At 41.4% G+C, this 17,990-nt stretch overlaps 1 protein-coding gene across 7 annotated transcripts in view; it reads right to left on the reverse strand.

Moving 5' to 3' along the window:
• CSMD3 (CUB and Sushi multiple domains 3) overlaps positions 1–17,990 on the reverse strand; it is a 1,041,917-nt gene that overhangs the window by 689,187 nt on the left and 334,740 nt on the right. For all 7 annotated transcript variants that reach the window (XR_008306202.1, XM_053246219.1, XM_053246218.1 and 4 more), the window contains exon 5: positions 12,110–12,317. Coding sequence is in view for 6 of the 7 variants with exons in the window: in XM_053246219.1 (XP_053102194.1) it covers positions 12,110–12,317 (208 nt within the window). In the remaining variant the exon portion in view is untranslated. The remainder of the gene's footprint in view (positions 1–12,109; positions 12,318–17,990) is intronic.

Raw genomic sequence — 17,990 nt, forward strand, 5'->3', positions numbered from 1 at the left:
ACATGTACATATGGTAATAAAAAATGGGAAAAACTTGGCTCTGTGCCTAGTTGGCTGTCATCAAATATAATTAGCAACTTATAATAACTACATAGACTTTGTACATAATTCTCTGTGTTCCCATGCAATAAGCTAACTATAGCACAGACTGCCTAGAAACGTGGAGATGTTTATCCATAATTTTTTTAACATAAAGATGACTACTTTTATTCTATGTCTGTTCTGCACACATGAAACATGCTTGTGCTGTTAGTGTAAAACTCATATTGTCCATTGAACTGTTCTTTGTGTACATGTAGTCCTCAATGTTTATTCACTTGTCTTCCTTTGGAAATTAAAAGGCTGCCCTTGAAAATAAGTAAACGATTCAGGGACACACTACCACAGGAGCTTGATGGTTTGCTACATGCTGTTGCCAATAAATCAAACTGCAAAGTAGTGATACATGTTACTGCATTTTAACCTCTCCATGCTTTGGAACTGACAATCTCTAAGCCCATCATTGCCAGTTTAATTCTCTAAGCAGGGTGGGTGGGTAACAATCTAGTTTGTGTTAGCAAAAGTGATGATTTTTTAAAAAAAGCAATATGACAAGTTGCTAACTAAGAAGACCATATAGAAATCTTATGAAAATAACTAAGGCTCATTTTTAAAAAATGCATAATTCGCAATAGTTAAAACAGCAGGAGGTTATTAGCAAGAAGTAATGCAACTGCTGCTGTCATCCATTAGAGAGATTATTGCAGAAATAGGAGACCTTAGGTCAGATATCAGCCCAATGAACTGCAGTTGTGCAAGTCAATTTTCCCCACCCCCTAAATCACAGTTTCCTTGCTGTAAAACTGGAATGAAATTAAGGTACGGAACTATTACTTTTTAAAGTCCCCCCCACCCCAAACAAATTATATAGCAGGATTTGCCAGACTTCTTAGACACGGACAGAGTAAAAATTGCTAAGGAAGGAGGGAGGGAGGGAGGGAGGGATGAACATAAGAACAGCCCTGCTGGATCAGGCCCAAGGCCCATCTAGTCCAGCATCCTGTTTCACACAGTGGCCCACCATATGCCTCTGGGGAGCTCACAGACAAGAGGTATGTGCGTGCCCTATCTCCTGCTGTTGCTCTCCTGCAACTGGTTTTGGGGAGCTCTCGCACCTGAAACCTGGGTTAAATGGCGGGCTTTGTAAGTAGGGATGTGCATGAACATGTTTGGAGGCCCTTTTAACTTTTAAGGGCTTCCAAACCTGTTCAAACAACCGGCTGTTTGGCTGGTTCAAAGGTAGTGGGGGTCTGATTTGAGGGTGGGGTGTGTGCACTTAACTCTCCCTCCACTATTCCCTCACTGGAGCTCTGTTAGCAAAGCGTCCGTCGGGGTGGCAGCATATTTCTCTGCTGCCCCATTTCCTCTTTGGCTGGAAGTACCCAGTGCCTATGTTTGTGTATGCCACACTTGCTTGCCTGTGTCCGACGTGTGCGCAAGCATGCGCAACATGCACATGCATGGGCCCAGCATGTGCACGCACGCTGGATACTTCCTGGTACTTTCGGCCAAAGAGGAAACGAGGCGGCAGGGAGGTATGCTGCGACCCTGATGGAGCCTTTGCTAATGGAGCGCCAGTGAGAGAAAAGCGGAGGGAGGAGTAAGTGCACCCTCCCCCGCCCTTAAAGTCCACCCGCCCGATTCCATGTACATCCCTATTCGTAAGCAGGCTTAGCGCTGAGCCTCCACCAGGAGCCAAGCAGTTCTTGTTGCTGTACACGAGGCTCCCTTAGCCCTGTTCCTGCTACTCGTGAGAATAGCCTCAGTATTTTCTGGGGCTGGTTAATTCTGCTATGGCTCTACATTCAGGCTGATGCAATTCTACTCAGCAGAAGAGCTGAGAGGCCTGGCAACCCCTAAGGGGTAAAAGCCTGGACAAATAAAAAGGTTTTTGTTTTGTTTTGTTTTTAAAAGAGCCACAGATGTCAAAAGTGGATATTCACTGGGAGAGCATCCCAGAGCCTGGGGGCAACAACAGAGAAGACCATGTCCCATGCGCACGACAATATAGCCTCTCTCAACATCAGCACACAGAACAAAGCCCCCTGCCAACCCTGTGGGGTGGACAAAAGCCCTTGGGAGCATCTGACGCACTAGCTGAAGCTGTGCAAAGGCACCCCTGGCCACTGCCTCCACCTGAGCATCCAAAAGCAGAGCCAGGTCAAGCAACGCCTGCAAACCATGCACTTGCATTTTTTAGGGTAGTACAGCCCCATCCAGAACTGGTAGAATCACCCTATACTGATTGGGTTTTCTACTAACCAGCAGTACCTCCATCTTTTGTCTGGATTTAACCTCGGTTTGCTAGCAAATATCCAGTCCATGACCGCCTCCAGTCCCTGGTTCAGTACATCCACTGCTTCCCTAGGATCTGATATCAGGGAAAGGTAGAATTGAGTGTCATCTGCATATTGATGACACTTCAGTCCAAACCCCCAATGACATCTCCCAGCAGTTTCATGTAGATGTTAAACATGGGTGACAATACTGAGCCTTGCGGGGCCCCATAGGTCATAGGCCAAGGAGGTGAGCAGAAGTACCCCAGCACCACCTTCTACAACCTGCCCCAAGAGAGGACCGGGACTACTCAATGCAGCACCCCAATCCCTATACCTGAGAGGCAGTCCAGAAGGATACCATGGTTGATGGCACTGAATGCCGCTGAGAGGTCCAGCAGAACCAACAGGAATGTATTCCTCCCCCTGTCTAGTTCCTGGTGCAGGTCATCCACCAGGGTGACCAAGGCAGTTTCAGTCCCAAACCCAGGGTGAAAGCCAGATTGAAAAGGGTCTAGATAATCTGTATCATCCAATAATTATAAAAGTTGATGGAATCAAGGGAGAGCTTTTTAAATAGTGGTCTTACCACTGCCTGCTTGAGGCTCATTGGCATCTTGCCCTCTCTTAGTGAAGCATTAATAATTGGCTCCAACCATCTACCTTTTCCTTCCCTGGCAGATTTTACAATACTAGCCATGAAGGGCAATGGACCAGAGCACATGATGTTGCCCTCCCACTGCCTAGGATCTTGTCCACTTCCTTAGGCTGTACTAACTGAAAAGAATCCATCACAATCGGACCAGATAATGAACAGCTTCCTTGAATAAACTAACATCTAAACTCTGGGCAGATGTTTAGCCAATATAGCAATGACTGTGTGGAAAGAGGAATGGGGAAAATTTGGCCTCTATGTGTTCAGGGACCTCTGCACAGAGACCTTGAGGATGGGGCCATAGCTCAGTGGCAGAGGACATTCTTGCATGGAGCAGGTCACAGCTTCTTTCCATGGCATTTCTAGTGAGAGCTGGAATAGACCCCCATCTGAAAGCCAGGAGAACTACTGTCAGTCAGTGTAGGCAGCAGCTTCATATGTCCACATGCTTTACATGTGTACACCAGAATGCATGTAGTGCACGCACATGGGAATTGGGTCCTGTGAAAAGTGGATCTTGAACACACTGCAGTTGCAATTACCCTCTATCTCTTCACTTTTGCAGGACAGATTTGGGTGTGGGTGTGTTAGAGACTGTGCCAAAAGTGGAGCAAGGAAAGCTCTCATGCAGATGCAACCTTAGGCCTCCCCCCCTCCTTCTATATCAGCTGCACAAATTGGCTTTCCAGAAGTTTTTGGACTACAACTCTATTGCTAGCCAAAAAGACCAACAGTCAGGAATTATGGGAGTTGTAGTTCAACATCTGTGGGGGGAGGGAGGAGTTATGCAGACCTGTACTATATACTTTACAGGTTTAGTCCTGTGAGAGGCTTCCAAGAACTCCTGCAATTGATGCAGGTGTTTTAAAATCAAAGCTCAACACTCCCCCACTTAATATTTAAAAATTTTCACTATAGCTGTTGTGATAAATAACTCATCTCAGAACTGTAGGAGATGAAGTTTGCTTTTATTCTTATGCCTGCATCAGAACTATAATACATTAATTCTATCTTCTTATTAAGAAAGTTGCCCTTAATTATAATTATCTCTCTGAAAAAGAAAATTATAATTATCTCTCTGAAAAAGAAAAATGCAACAGCGGCATCTATTCTGGGAATGGTCCCCATACAATGTAATTAAGTTATATTGGTTGGGAGCTGTCTGTCTAGATTTGAAAGATGCTAAACATAAGTAGTATCTTAATTTCATATATTAATAATGAGATCGGATCAGTTACTGCTGGTGTACCAGTAAGTAAGCAATCAAAGCTGCAGCTGCCGTAAGTCATAGATGTAACTTAGTAGAACGTGCCAAGAATTGCACAAAACAAAATGTATTCCACCTGGAATTGTGACTGGTTGGTATTTGTGCGCTCACACACACACTTACATATCCCTCAAAACAAAGGGTTCAAAGGGTATTCCCTGTGGAAGTGTGGCATACATACAGCTCAATATATGTAGATTGTTAGAAAAGTATGAAAGTCACTTGTAAAAAAAAAAAAAAGGCTCAATTGTAAAAAAAAAAAGGCTCAATTGTAAAATGAGGGCAAGAACTGTTCCCTCAAAGAGTTATGGTACTTCCAGGAAATCCAGTCAGCTGAAATGTCGAAGTTACATAATCCACAAAACTCTCAGGGTCCAACAAGATATGACATCAAACACTTCGTCTTTCTGTTTTGTTTTATTTTTAAATGGTAGCTACAGGAAGCCCAAATCCAGAGCAGGCTTGCAGAGTGACTAGGGATGGGATTAACCCTCTCCCTCTGCAACATGGTCCAGATTAAAATTGTCCCCAGAGCTGCTATGTGCCCTCCCTTAATGAGAGCAGCTGTAGGAAAACTACAATCTGTCAGCCTCAAAACCACATTTTCAATAAGAATAAGTAGAATTATTGTTAGGATTACAACAACATAGTGTGTGGTGTGTGTGAAGCTTTTTGAGCATTCAAGAGCATTCTACAAATGCTACATTATTACATAAAAACTCACGTAAAACATATGCCAACACCATCCATGGTATTATTATTGTAACTCACAACTGCTGAATTCTAAAGCAAGTTTCTGCCTTGTGGTGGCATTCTAAAGAACACGGATGCTTTCCAGAATAATTGAAGGTCATACTTTATCGTAGTGGTAGCTGCTACGCAATTAAGACTGTATGTCTCTTTCAATTAGAAGACAAGACAAGACCTGCTACAATCCAGATTCTATAAATTGTTAATTTATCTAGGCCTTAGGAAAAGTTTTCATCTTTTTTTTCTTGGAGATGGGGGTGCTATCGAATGCTTTCCTGACTCATATGTAATAGAGTCTAATCAGAGTTTGAGATTAAGGGAACACATTTTATCCAATCAGGGAGCATTCAAAATGGATATGAACATGTCCAGATGGCTTATGTATCAATGGCTATTATCCTTGAGAGCTAAGTGGAATCTTTCATCCTCCAAGCTGAATTCCTCTCATCCATGATCCTTTCACTGGTAGTCCACTTAGCCATCAACAGATTCTCATGTGACATTTCACTGCTGGGTGGGGAAATGGTGGAGAGACAGAATAGAATCTAGACTTAGAACGTATTTCTCCACTGAGTCCTAGGGATGTGCACAGAATTGGTTCCATGCATTCCCAGGAGGGCGGGGGGGGGTGTAACTTTAAGAGGCAGGGAGGGCACTGCCTACCTGCCAGCCCCTATCCCACCACTCTTCCCCCACTGGCGCTCTCTTCAAAAACAGGCATGTAGGACTGCAGCATTCCTCCCTGCGCTCCATTCTGCATCGCCACACAAATGGCCGAAGCACATGCATATGGCATGCACATGGCATGCACATGCGTGCTCTTTAGGAGAGAGCACTGGTGAGGGAAGAGTGGCAGGGCAGAGGCTGGCAGGTAGACAGCACCTTCCCTGCCTCTTCAAGTTACCCCCCCCCTTTGAACTGGTTCAGATGCCGGTCAACGGAACTGGTTCGGCACTCCAGAAAAGAAGTGCTGGGCCAGTTTTGTGCACATCCCTGCTGAGCCCAAACCTACCCGTTCTCTATTATTTTTCATCTAAACAGTATGTTAATAATACATAATTTTAAGGACATTTCATTGTCCTTAAATTCTATGACAGTTAGAATTGTCTGTATTTTTAAAGCAATGTTTTATTCCTAAGACAACTCTCTGATTTATATTGCCTAATGCCCAAAGAGCCACATGGTTCTGTTTTTGAGAAGCTCCAGCTAATTTTGGGTTCCCAGCCTAGCTGGGAACATGTCTCCCTGCCTTTGCAACCGGGGAAAGATGCTCCCGCCCACCCTGCAAATGTGGCGCTGGATGTTATTTACTCGCAAATGGGGCGTGCGACCCCATTTGCAAACGCAACCATGCCTCCTGTGCATCTGACGTCAGACGCAGTGGATGTGGCTTGGGCAGCAGGGGCTGCTGACGGCAGACTGGACAGGGTCTGTCAATGTTCTCTCTATGCCACTGTCTGAAACACACTAAGGCATGAATTATACATGTACTCTAGAGTACATGTAAGCTAGTGTATATATATTGCACATTATGATGTCACAATCTAATTCTTCAGTCCTGATCTGTGGTACCAGAAAGGTCTGTCCTAGAGATTTAAGGCAAATTGTTACCCCAAATGTATTAATTTCCTTTATTTTTATTTTCAAAATGATGTTAGTTTTAAATAGTAAGCCCTCAGGCAGGGTCTTGCTAATTTTATTTTTGCACAGCACCTAGTTATTTTATGTGCCTTAAAAAGAATAAATATTGGTCCAAATGTTGTGCAGCCTTAACTTGGGCCATGTCGATCCACCTGTGCTATTGTAGGCTCCTAGTGAAACACAGGAGGTCTTGTGTTTTTGTAGTGTGCCCACACTCCAGAAGCACTACAGGCACTCTCCAAGTTACAAATGTCCAATTTACAAACATCCATATTTGCAAACAAAACTCCATAACATATTAAATTAAGGAAGTCCCCAACTTACAAATGCCAACCCACACATACAAATAAGTCATTGTCCTTGGAATGACATGTGAACCAAGTTATGAACATCTGGTTTATAATTGAAGTTTTGGAACACAACCCATTTGGAACACAACCCATTTGGGGAATTCCTGTACATAGATTGGAAACATGTTGCTTGACTATCAGCAATGTGTTTCCAATCTTAGTAGTGCTTTTGGGGCATGAGTGTGCTACTTTAAGGATTTGTGCTCTTGCAGAAAACCACAAGACTGCCAGTGTGAGCAGTCTTGGGGCATCACCCATGTTAGGCTGTGCAACATGTTGGACAACATTTTCTTGATATTTTCTTCCGCTCATAATACTAAACTCAGGAACACACAAAAAAGTTCATTGGCAGCAAGTCAAAGATGGATAAATAGTAGTGGATGACATCCACAACAACACTGTACTGGTGCAGCCGGTGCTGACGTCCACAACACTAATGTTGTACTGTTGCAAGAGGAGGAGAGGGGTGAATTTTTATTATCTCTCCTTTCCTCTGAAGCCACTTGTGACTCCCAAAAATATGTCACTGAGGTCACACAGCCTTAGAGATATATTTTTGGGAGGTACAATGAGCTTAGATGGAAGGGGAGATCATTATAAACTGCCCTCCTCCTCATGTGACAGTACAGTGTCATTCTGGATGTCAGCTCCTGTTGCACCAGCACAGTGCTGGAGTGGATGTAAGCCAGTTCATTTTCATATAACTCATTAGTTATTTATTACATTTATAACCCACCTAACACCTAGATCTCAAGGAGGTACACACAATATAAAACAATAAATAAAACTCAATAAAAACAATTTTAAAAGCATACACTTTTAAAAATAGTTTTGAACAAAAAACATTTTAAAATAGTTTTAGCAAAAGGCCTGAGAAAACAGGTGTGTCTTAAGTGATTTTTAAAGACAGCCAGAGATGCAGAAGCTCTTACACTGAGCTTCTCAGTATAAGTAACTTATATGGGCACACTGTCACAAGATGTGATGATATCACCAACTAACTACACATTATGGTATGACTATACATGTTAGTCATGTAGAAATTAAGTAGAAATTAAGTCCAATTAATTTCGGTGAGACTTATGTCCAACTTAGTCTGGATGCTGCCCAGTGACAATAAGTGCTCTGGAATGTGTTGCTGATGTCACAGCCAATTGGTGCCTTCCACCATGGGCTTTTCTCTTGCTCAAACTCAGTCATGGTACATATTTGCAGAACAGGATTTCTTAGCTCACCCAAGTGAAAAAACCCAACTATGATTGTACTCTTGAACCCAATGATCCCTGGGGTGGGGTGGGGAATAACTTTCCCCAAAGTGTTTGTAATCACTTGAAAAAAAGCATTATGGGCATTTTTAAAAAGCATTCTTTCATGCTAATATTCTGTTATTCATTTTTATCTCAATTACACTACAAAATGAAACCCTTTGTTATTTTGTTTGGATGGACATGACACCACATAACCCTCTTTTAAGTTGGAAGATGCAGGTGCTAATGGAACCTCAAGACAGAAGCTCAAAGCATCATTGTCTGGATAAAACTTTATAACCTTACTTCTAGGTTTAATAGGATTTTACAAGATAAGTTCCATTGAACTTCTAAAGTAAGATAACATGAGGATCTTGGGTTTAGCCTCTGATATAGAGTAGTCTATGTAGATATAATCAACACAGTTATTAGAAGCTGAACCTCAATACTATTCTAAAGGGATAAAAAGTATTAACATAATAAATCTAATTAACAAATCTCTGCTAATTACATTTTGTAGATCTATTTTTTCATAGCATATGGAGAGGTGCTTTTGCATAACCAAGTACATCAATCTAATTCTACAACATGAATGACAAGCTCGGGAAAGAATGCTCCTTCAATCTGCTCTTTGAAATTAGCAATTATTAAATTAGCATTTTAATGCTGTACTTTATTTTATAGTTTGCACTTAGGTAATAGAAGCATTTCCATCTGTATATGTTTATTCTGTACAGTCATTTAAAGATGAAGCTTCTTGCATGGGGGTGAGGAGAAGGAAACAAAAACAACATCTTTTTTGAAGTGTCAGATTTAACTACACAGGTTGCTGTATAAAGTGAAAATTGAGTAATTTGACTGATTAATATCATCTTTATGTTTTTTCTGTTACCCCATTAATGGCAGAAATAAATTCTAATTTTGAAATGATTAAGCTACTGATAGGTCTAGACAATTTAACATCTTGAACAATCACAGACAAATCTGCAACTTTTCATTGCAGATAATTAACTCGCTTAAGTGGTAGCCTGAGTTAATCTTGATATACTGCTCATTAAAACTAAAACAATGCATAGTAATCTGGGATATAGGATGCTAAAAAAAAATCCATATATTATTTATTTTGCAGCTATCACATGAAATCTAATAGAGTGTATATTGTAGGTCTTTACTCCCATTTACCTTGGAGATATGTCAGGGTGAATTAACACAACCTGTGTGAATTCAACCTATGTGAATTCAATGTGGATGACTGCAAAATCAAGTGATGACTTCTATGTGTGAAATAGCCATCACAGGTCAAATATCACAAATAGAGTGGTGATACACCAACTCAAAACATAGTGGTTCCATTCTCATCTCCAAAAGCTGGGTAGGAGAAACATCCAGCCAGGACCCCAGGCATGTGTGCACTCCTGGGAACCAGTCATGTATCAGCAAAACTCGAAGTAGGAGGAGAGGGAAGTAACTGTGTGCATTGTGGCTACACAATCTGGACAGGACAGTGGTGGCCATCCATTGTTTACCCAGCATTGTATCAAAGGTGGAGAGAAAGCGCATCTCACACCATCCTGCCCTGATTGTGGCTAGTACATGATCACTTTTCTGTCCTACCTCGAATTTTGCTGACTCATGACCAGTTCTCTGGAGCACACAAGAATCTAGGACATTGTTTTAATTGTGTTAATTAGATATTGTTTTAATTGTGTTTCTAATAGTTTTAACATTTAAAATTTTAATTGTTGCAATGTTTTAATCTTTTTATCTGTTGTTTTAATTGTTTTGTTGTAAACCGCCCAGAGACTTGCGTTTTGGGTGGTATCCAAATGTGACAGACAGACAGAAGATAGATAGATAGATAGATAGGATCCTGGCTGTATGCTCCTCCTACCCAGCTGTCAATTGTGAGAATTGGCTTAGTATTTCTCAGTGCAAAGACTTCACATATTCAGCTGCCAATTACTGAGTGATGAAATATGAAGCTGCTGCATACTAATATCAAACTATTGGTTCATTTAGCTGGCAGTGGCTCCCCAAAGATTCAGGCAGTAATCTTTGCCAGACCTACTACTTGAGCTTTTTTAAAAGCAAGAAATGCCAAGCACTGAACCTAGGACTATGTACTGTAATGCATAGTATGTGCCCTACAACTGAGCTATGGGCTTCTGTCTTTCTAGTAAGAGTCCACCCTCTGTGATTTTTGCACTGTCATTTGAAAAGAGATCTGCAAGATTGTTCTAAAGTGATTGCAATATGAGTTTTTTTTCCTAACCAAACAAGCACAATAGGAAAAGAATTTAGTAATGTAAACTGGCTTAGCTCCACTGTCAAGAGCAACCATAATTAATGGCCATAATTCACCATGTAGCACAAGATGCCAGGGAAGTTTCACCTACAGAAACTAATATGGATCTTCAACAATATTTGCAGTTTTTGTAGCTAACGTATGGATATATTGGTAGAGTTATATTGTTTTTATGACTGGCTATAGCATCATGAAATACACTGAATTAACTATATATTCTAACAAAATTGAGTCAAACACTGAGACAATTCCATTTTAATCCATGTTTTCTTTGAATGGTCTCTCAAATGTATGTATTTACATTTCACTTCAAAGTGGAACCCAAAAAAACCTGATGATGCACTGAGGAAGACTCTTACCCAGACCCATCCTCACCCTAACCCTCTCACAAACTATCAGGGAATCCAGTACAAGATTAATAAACACACAGAGAACAAGATAATCAAATAAATGAAATTTGCCAATCCCTTCTTAGATGTGAAACAAATATCAGTCACTTCTGGGTGATCTCTGTGCAAACAAGCCTTTTTAATATCGTATTTAACCAACACGTAGTTAGACCCTCAAATTCTCTGTGGAAACTGACTGAGGAAAAACCAAGACAACTGCAGGAGGACCAGCAAGGGCTATTTAGTGTGGCCACCCCTTGCCTGCACAAAATCCTGCACTCATAATCAAGAAATAGAATTAGAGTGATTGCTGAATTTTGCCTAAAGTGAAATTCAAGTTGGGTTTGAAGAGTCCTGATCACATTAACAATCTGTAATAACTTTAAGGGAAGTTAAAAGAATTTTTATAAGATTCATCAGATTTCTCAGATTGGGATTGGGTCACACAATTCTGAGTTGGCCTTCCATTTCACTTGAAGTTACAATCAAGGCAAAACAGAGAGATCCAGCCCAACTGAAACACCAGTAGGATTTTCAAGGGGAATACAAAGAATTTTAATAGGCTTAGAGCAGGGGTGCACAACTCAAATGCCCCAATGGGCTAACCACGATGAGGTGTTTGGGGGCTGAGTTCAATTTCCAGTGTATTATTACATTACAATTAATTATTGAAAATATTAATGAAAGAATTATTAATTACTTGTGAACCTTTCCCTCTTATCAAGGGACCTACAATTTTAATTAGGTTTAGTGGTCAGGAAATAGTCCCTATCTCTGCTCGGTCATTAGGGCATCTGGAGTGCATGCCAACACAAAGCAAACTTCAAGTCCTCGCCTCTCCTTTAATTGGTGTTGCTTTCAGGTTGCAAACCTAGGCATGCTTGCTTAGAAGTAAGCCTGTTTCCGAGAAAACACGCAAAGGATGCTGCTGTAAGGCAGTTTCACAGAGGGCAGAGGATGGCTACCTTGGAGAAGAGGGACCTGACCTAAAGAGTGGCCTTCTGCCTTTTGGGAGTGCTGTTGCTGCAGGATATTCCTACCTGTGGGCCAGCAAAAAAAGAAAAAAGAAAAAAAGTCCCTGTGGGCCAGATCCAGCCCCCCAGCCTTATATTATGCAGGCCTGGCCTAGAGGAAGTACTCCAGAGATAGTTTTGCATGACAACCTTGCATACAATGATAAACTCACTTACCATATTGTTGGTGGTTCTGAACCTTCTATTTCCAAGTAATCATATTTCTCTTCCATTTGAAAATCCGTGAATATGAGTGAAATGGTGTCTCCAGGCTCAGCCACAATGGTCCAGGTGCAGTCTGCATTATTGTGGTACTCATTAGGAAAATTAGGGCTAGAGATGATGCCACTGGATCCCCTCATTGTCCCTCCACATGCATCCTCCGCTGTTAAAAGAGAAGTAACAAAGGAAAATCAGTAGGAGGAATTATTGTTAATTGAAATGTCTTTGAAGTTTTTACAAAATATAGAAACTCCTCCCTCATATGTTCCTTTCAGACATTGCTTCAGTCATTAATAAACATTGTTTTCCCCTGTCCCCATTTCCCACATACTTCCAAGTAGTATAAATACCAAACTCCTTTCAAATATCAATTATCTGATTTGCTGTTTCGAGGTTGTAAACCTTTCTAATTACTATTATAATTGACATAATGACAGAGAATCAGTTTGGATGATACTGTCCCTGCCCACATGATTAGGAAGGGGATGCACAAGAGCGCACCCAACAGGGCATCCTCCACAGATGTCCCAGTGTCCTAGCAGAACGTCCCTTATCATGTAGGGGTGGGGGCTGTGCATTTGAACAGCTTCTTTATATGTGCTCCCAATACTTGCTTAAATATGTATTAAGAATGCATGTAGAGAGGCTGTTTGGAAGAATTCCCTTCCCTTGTGCAATAAAGGAATGAGCCTGGAGTACATTGGGATATCTGTGGAAGATGCCCCTACAGGCACCCTTTCAGTATGTCACTTATTCACAGATGTACTGAAACTATAAGGGTCCTTCCCAGTGAATTATAGCATTGAAATTTGGTACACACTATTTGAAAATATGTGTCACAAAATGGGGAACTGAAATTGTCTCTACTTTTGGTTATTTTGTTTTTATATTGTTATGTAAGTTTTCTTGGTTGTAATGTCTAGGGAAGGTGGAGTATGCATCCCAATCAATCAATCAATCAATCAATCAAATACATACATACATACTTACAAACTTCCAGGCCACCCGGAATGTTGAAATGAACACAAGTAGCTCAAGACATGCAGATTCATATAAAACTCTGAATAAGGGCTAGTTTTATGCCTAACAGTCAAAACCTGAGACATGAAATTTACTTTAGAACAGACACTAGAATTCTATCAGAGAGCAAGCCAAGGCAGTTACAGGACAGTGTGTTTAAATTTACAACAGGAACACAGGACAAGGTGAACTTTTTTTTTCTAAAGTAGCAAGATTGCGGAAGGAAGAGAAAACTACTCAAAGATAGAGCACAGGAGTATTGTACAGTAATATAGTTTGAACTCAATGGAATGGAAAGAAGATAAGAAGAAGAAGAGACTTGCTTCACGTGCAGGCTCTGTCCCTTTTACAGTTGGCTGACAGAAATTGATGCCACTTTTCCCAGCATGGGAATGCAGTGACGGGAAAAGCTGCATCTGTCAGGGTTCTGCAGCCCTGCTGAGGGGGTGGGGGAGGGAACGCACAAGGGGAAACTGGCTACTGCATACAGCTAAATTTAAGGACTCTGAACAATCTGAAAAGCAGACTAAATTTGCATAGTCAGTAGGAACCTTTTCAAGAGCCCTTGGTTCCCCCTTTGGTGTGATTATTAAATGGATAGGCTAGGTATCTTGTCTTACTCAGAGTCTGACAGGCACACTACCATAGCAGAGTTTGGGGTGTGTGGAGAGAGGCAGGAAGTGGTGCTGTGGAACTGATAGAATAGCAATTTCCTGGCACCAAGCAGTTGTTTAGGCTGTCTGAGCTCAATTTCCTGTATTTAAAAATCTGTAATTTTATTGATTTTTAGCCTACTTTCTAGTAGGCTTATGAGATCACCCAGTATTCTGTGTGTGTGTGTGTCCGTCCGTGTGATGATGTCATCCACCCGAATCCAAGATTGTTGTTGCGTGAACGTTTGAGGTGCAAGCCGGCTAATGTGTGGACTGTCTAACCCATTTGGACCAAACGGAGTACAGTTGCAGTGAGTGACACACATGTACACCTCAATGGCATAGTTTGTGATGATGTCATCCGCACCGATTCAAGATGGCAGACCTGTAAACAATTGAGGTGCAAGTGGGCTAACTTGTGAACTGCTTAACCAATATGAGCCAAATTTGCTGCAGCTGTAGGGACACATAGGGACACCTCAATGGTGTAGTTGGTGATTATGTCATCTATCCCAATTCAAGATGGCAGATGTGTGAATGTTTGAGGCACAAGTGGATTAACTTGTGGACTGTCTAACTGATTTGAACCAAATTAGGTACAGTTGTAGTGATTGACACACAGGGACACCTCAGTGCTATACTTTGTGATGATGTCATCTACCCTGATTCAAGATGGCAGAACCATAAACATTTGAGGAGCAAGTGAGCTAACTTGTGAACCACTTAACCGATTTGAACCAAATTTGCTACAGCTGTATGGACACATAGGGATGCCCCAATGGTGTAGTTTTTGATGATATCATCCACCCGATCCAAGATGCTGGACATGTGAACTTTTGAGGTCCAAACGCACTAACTTGAGGACTATCTAACTGATTTGAACCAAACTTGGTACAGTTGTAGAGAGTGACACACAGGGACACTTCAATGGTATAGTTTGTAATGATGTAATCCACCCCAATCCAAGATGGTGGATGCATGAACATTTGAGGTGCAAGAGATCTAACTTGTGGACATTGATCTGAACCAAATTTAGTCCAGTTGTAGAGATAGTGAAAGGAAAGTAGGCTCATTAGTTCTTACTAGAACAACTTGTTACTGTTTTATATTGTATCTATTTTATTTGTATTGTGAGCCACCCCAAGCAATAGTGTGCTGGAGGGATGAGGTATAAATAGTTTAAATAGTAAGCAAATACATACATACATACATACAGCTTTTCTGTTAAAATATCCTGCGCTTACAATGAAACTTTCTTCATAAATGAATAACCTCATTTTTATGCTTTTATTTGTTGGAACTATGAATGTATCATACACACATGTTGTGGTTTCTTGTTTCCAAGTGCTTATCTTTCATTGCATTATATTATTTTAAATTAAAACAAATAACCACAGTTTTTTTCCTAAACACAGCAACTTAAACAGTAGCAGCAACAATAATAAGTCAGTCAAATAAGATCATTAACAACAGATCAATACAATCAGCAGGAACCAAACACCCACAGAAAGTAATGAAGAAGAAAACGGTCCTGTAACCCTATCAAAACAGCCAGCATAGTATAGTGCTTAGGGCATTGTACTAGGACGAGGGAGACTTGAGTTCAAGTCCCCACTCAGCCATGAAACTCACTGGATGACACTGGATCAGCCACTTATCTCTCAGCGTAGCCTTCTTCACAGAGATGTTGTGAGGATAAAAGCTAGATATACATGTGAAAATATAAATAAAAAATCTAAAAAATAAAATTGTTGGTGCCTGCAAGACTTTCCTGGGGAGAGTGTTTTATAACTATTGCCATCACTGGGGGAAAAAAAAAACCCTCTCCAACTACCCCCCCCCCATCTCAGAAGGTGGAAGTACCTAAAGCAGGATCTCTGAAGCCTATCTTAGGATATGTTCATATGAAAGTAGCTACCAAGTTCCAGTACTGTTTGATTTTAAAGATCAGAACCAGTTCCTTTGTGTTTGAGCCAATGAAGTTCTTTTAACACAGCTGAAATATATAGAGCCATCATTGTGCATGGTGTTTTTCAGAGCGTAAGAGACAACTCCCAGCCTGAAGGGTGCGCCAGTTTATAACTGAGCAAAAAGGAGACAACAGAGGGAGGCATGCATTTTTCAAACTAAAATAAATTAATAATGTAATTCTGTTCATTGATAATGTAATAATGAAGTCTAAATAGAGAGCAAAGAGGGGAAGAACATGCATTTATTTCAGTTTCATGTATTTAGGGTTAGTTACAGAAAACAAAAAGCTTCGCAGAAATGTGACCACCCCAGGATGTCCCGGTTAGCCATAGTGCTGCTGTATTCTGAACTAGCATGGTATTGATCAGTTCCCTAGATTTGTTGCCTACCTAAATCTACAAAAACAAGGGTATTGCCAAGTGCCTGGCAGGTTACAATATATGTTTGATGGTCTAACCTTTTGCTTAGCAGGGTCACAAGCTATGCAAGCCAAATCTAGTCCTTTAATGAAAATTATGCGAGTCATTTGCCTGCTTTCCATCCTGATCTGTGAAAAATACTCTAATAATGGATGAGTAGAATGAATAATAATGGATGAGTAGTTTATGGTGATTAATTTGGATTACTGTAATGTGCTCTACCTGGGGTTGCCTTTGAAGTCGACTGGGAAGCTTTAGTTGGTCCAGAATGCAGCGGTCCACCAGCTTATGGGCACTAGAAGATAAGATAGTGTGACACCTCTCTTGAGGTTGCTGCACTGGTTACCTATTTGCTTCCAGGTCTACTTCAAAGTGCTGGTTCTCACCTTTAAAACCCTTCAGGGCTTAGCACCTGTTTATCTTCAGGACTGCCTATCCTAGCCAGTCCTGTCCCTTCCTGTGACATGTTCTCAGGTTGCCCTTCTTAGAGAAGTCCATAGTACTAGGTCCCATGGAAGGGCTTTCTCTGTTGCTGCTCCCCTACTCTGGAACTCTCTCCTCCCCCACCCAGATTTGGTCTGCCTCCTCCCTTTCAGCCTTTAAATCTTTATGGAAGACATTTCTTTTCTGCCAGGTGTTTGCCCTTTAATGTAAATGTTGTTTTTAAAAAAACAGAAAAGAAAAAACCTTGGCTGCTGTTCTACACCATATACACCGCCCTGAGTCTGTGGATTGCGTGAAATATTAAATCTTTAAGTAAGTAAGTAAGTAAGTAAGTAAGGAAAGAAAGAAAGAAAGAAAGAAAGAAAGAAAGAAAGAAAGAAAGAAAGAAAGAAAGAAAGCCATGTTCCTGTATGCCTGCTCATACTTGTTATAACCCTGGTAACTCCACAAAGAGAAACCTTTCAAATTGGCAATTCTCTTTATTTTAAGCAGGGGAGAGCAACTGTTCCCATTCAACCCCAGCACAGTATCTCTCTTGTGGTTGTTGCTAGTGTTTACCTTGTGCTTCTTTCTAGACTGTGAGCCCTTTGTGGATGGAGAGCCATTTTTTCCTAAATATTCTTTTCTTTTTATTCCTACTCATCATCAAGAGTATAAGGTCTAAGACCCCAAACTGACTGGTGGCTGGGGAGTACTCTGACAGTGGTCACTTGGTATTGAAATCCATAGCAGCACCAGCTAGGGGACAGGCAGCTGGGCCCAGGGGCCAATTCTGCCAGCTGTGCTAGGAGTTTGAGTCTTCAAGAGCATGCTGCCCTCAGGTCATTTTCACCATGACTGTTCAATTTGTGGGGGCCCGCACCCCTTTAGCACCCGTGCAAAGGCCAGGGGGGCCCACACTGGCCCCAGGGACTCTCATACCTCCAGGAAAGGGGGCCCTTCCCTGACTCCTACAAAAAGCTCCTAGCCCCATAAGGCTGGGCCTCCTGTTGTGACTGCTGCAGTGCTATCCAGATCTCCTTGTACACTACACCAGACTGGATCTAACTGCAATACAGGGCCTGTTCTCATGATCAGAATGATGCGAGATGAAGTGGGGATCTGGATCAGCCAGCTCAGATCAGATCCTAGATTACTGATCCAGGCTCAATCCAGGTTCACTGCCATGGCAGATCTGGATTCCTGGCAAAACCCCAAGTTATCACAACACACACTGCGGAAGTGCATGCAGATTCAGGGTCCTAGATCTCCACTTCAACTCTCATTGTTCTGATTTTGAGAATAGCCTCTTAGAAAGTCATCTAAAATAATAATATTCATGGGGAAAAG

The sequence above is a fragment of the Hemicordylus capensis genome, chromosome 4 (genome assembly GCF_027244095.1).
Source record: "Hemicordylus capensis ecotype Gifberg chromosome 4, rHemCap1.1.pri, whole genome shotgun sequence".
Lineage (NCBI taxonomy): Eukaryota > Metazoa > Chordata > Lepidosauria > Squamata > Cordylidae > Hemicordylus > Hemicordylus capensis.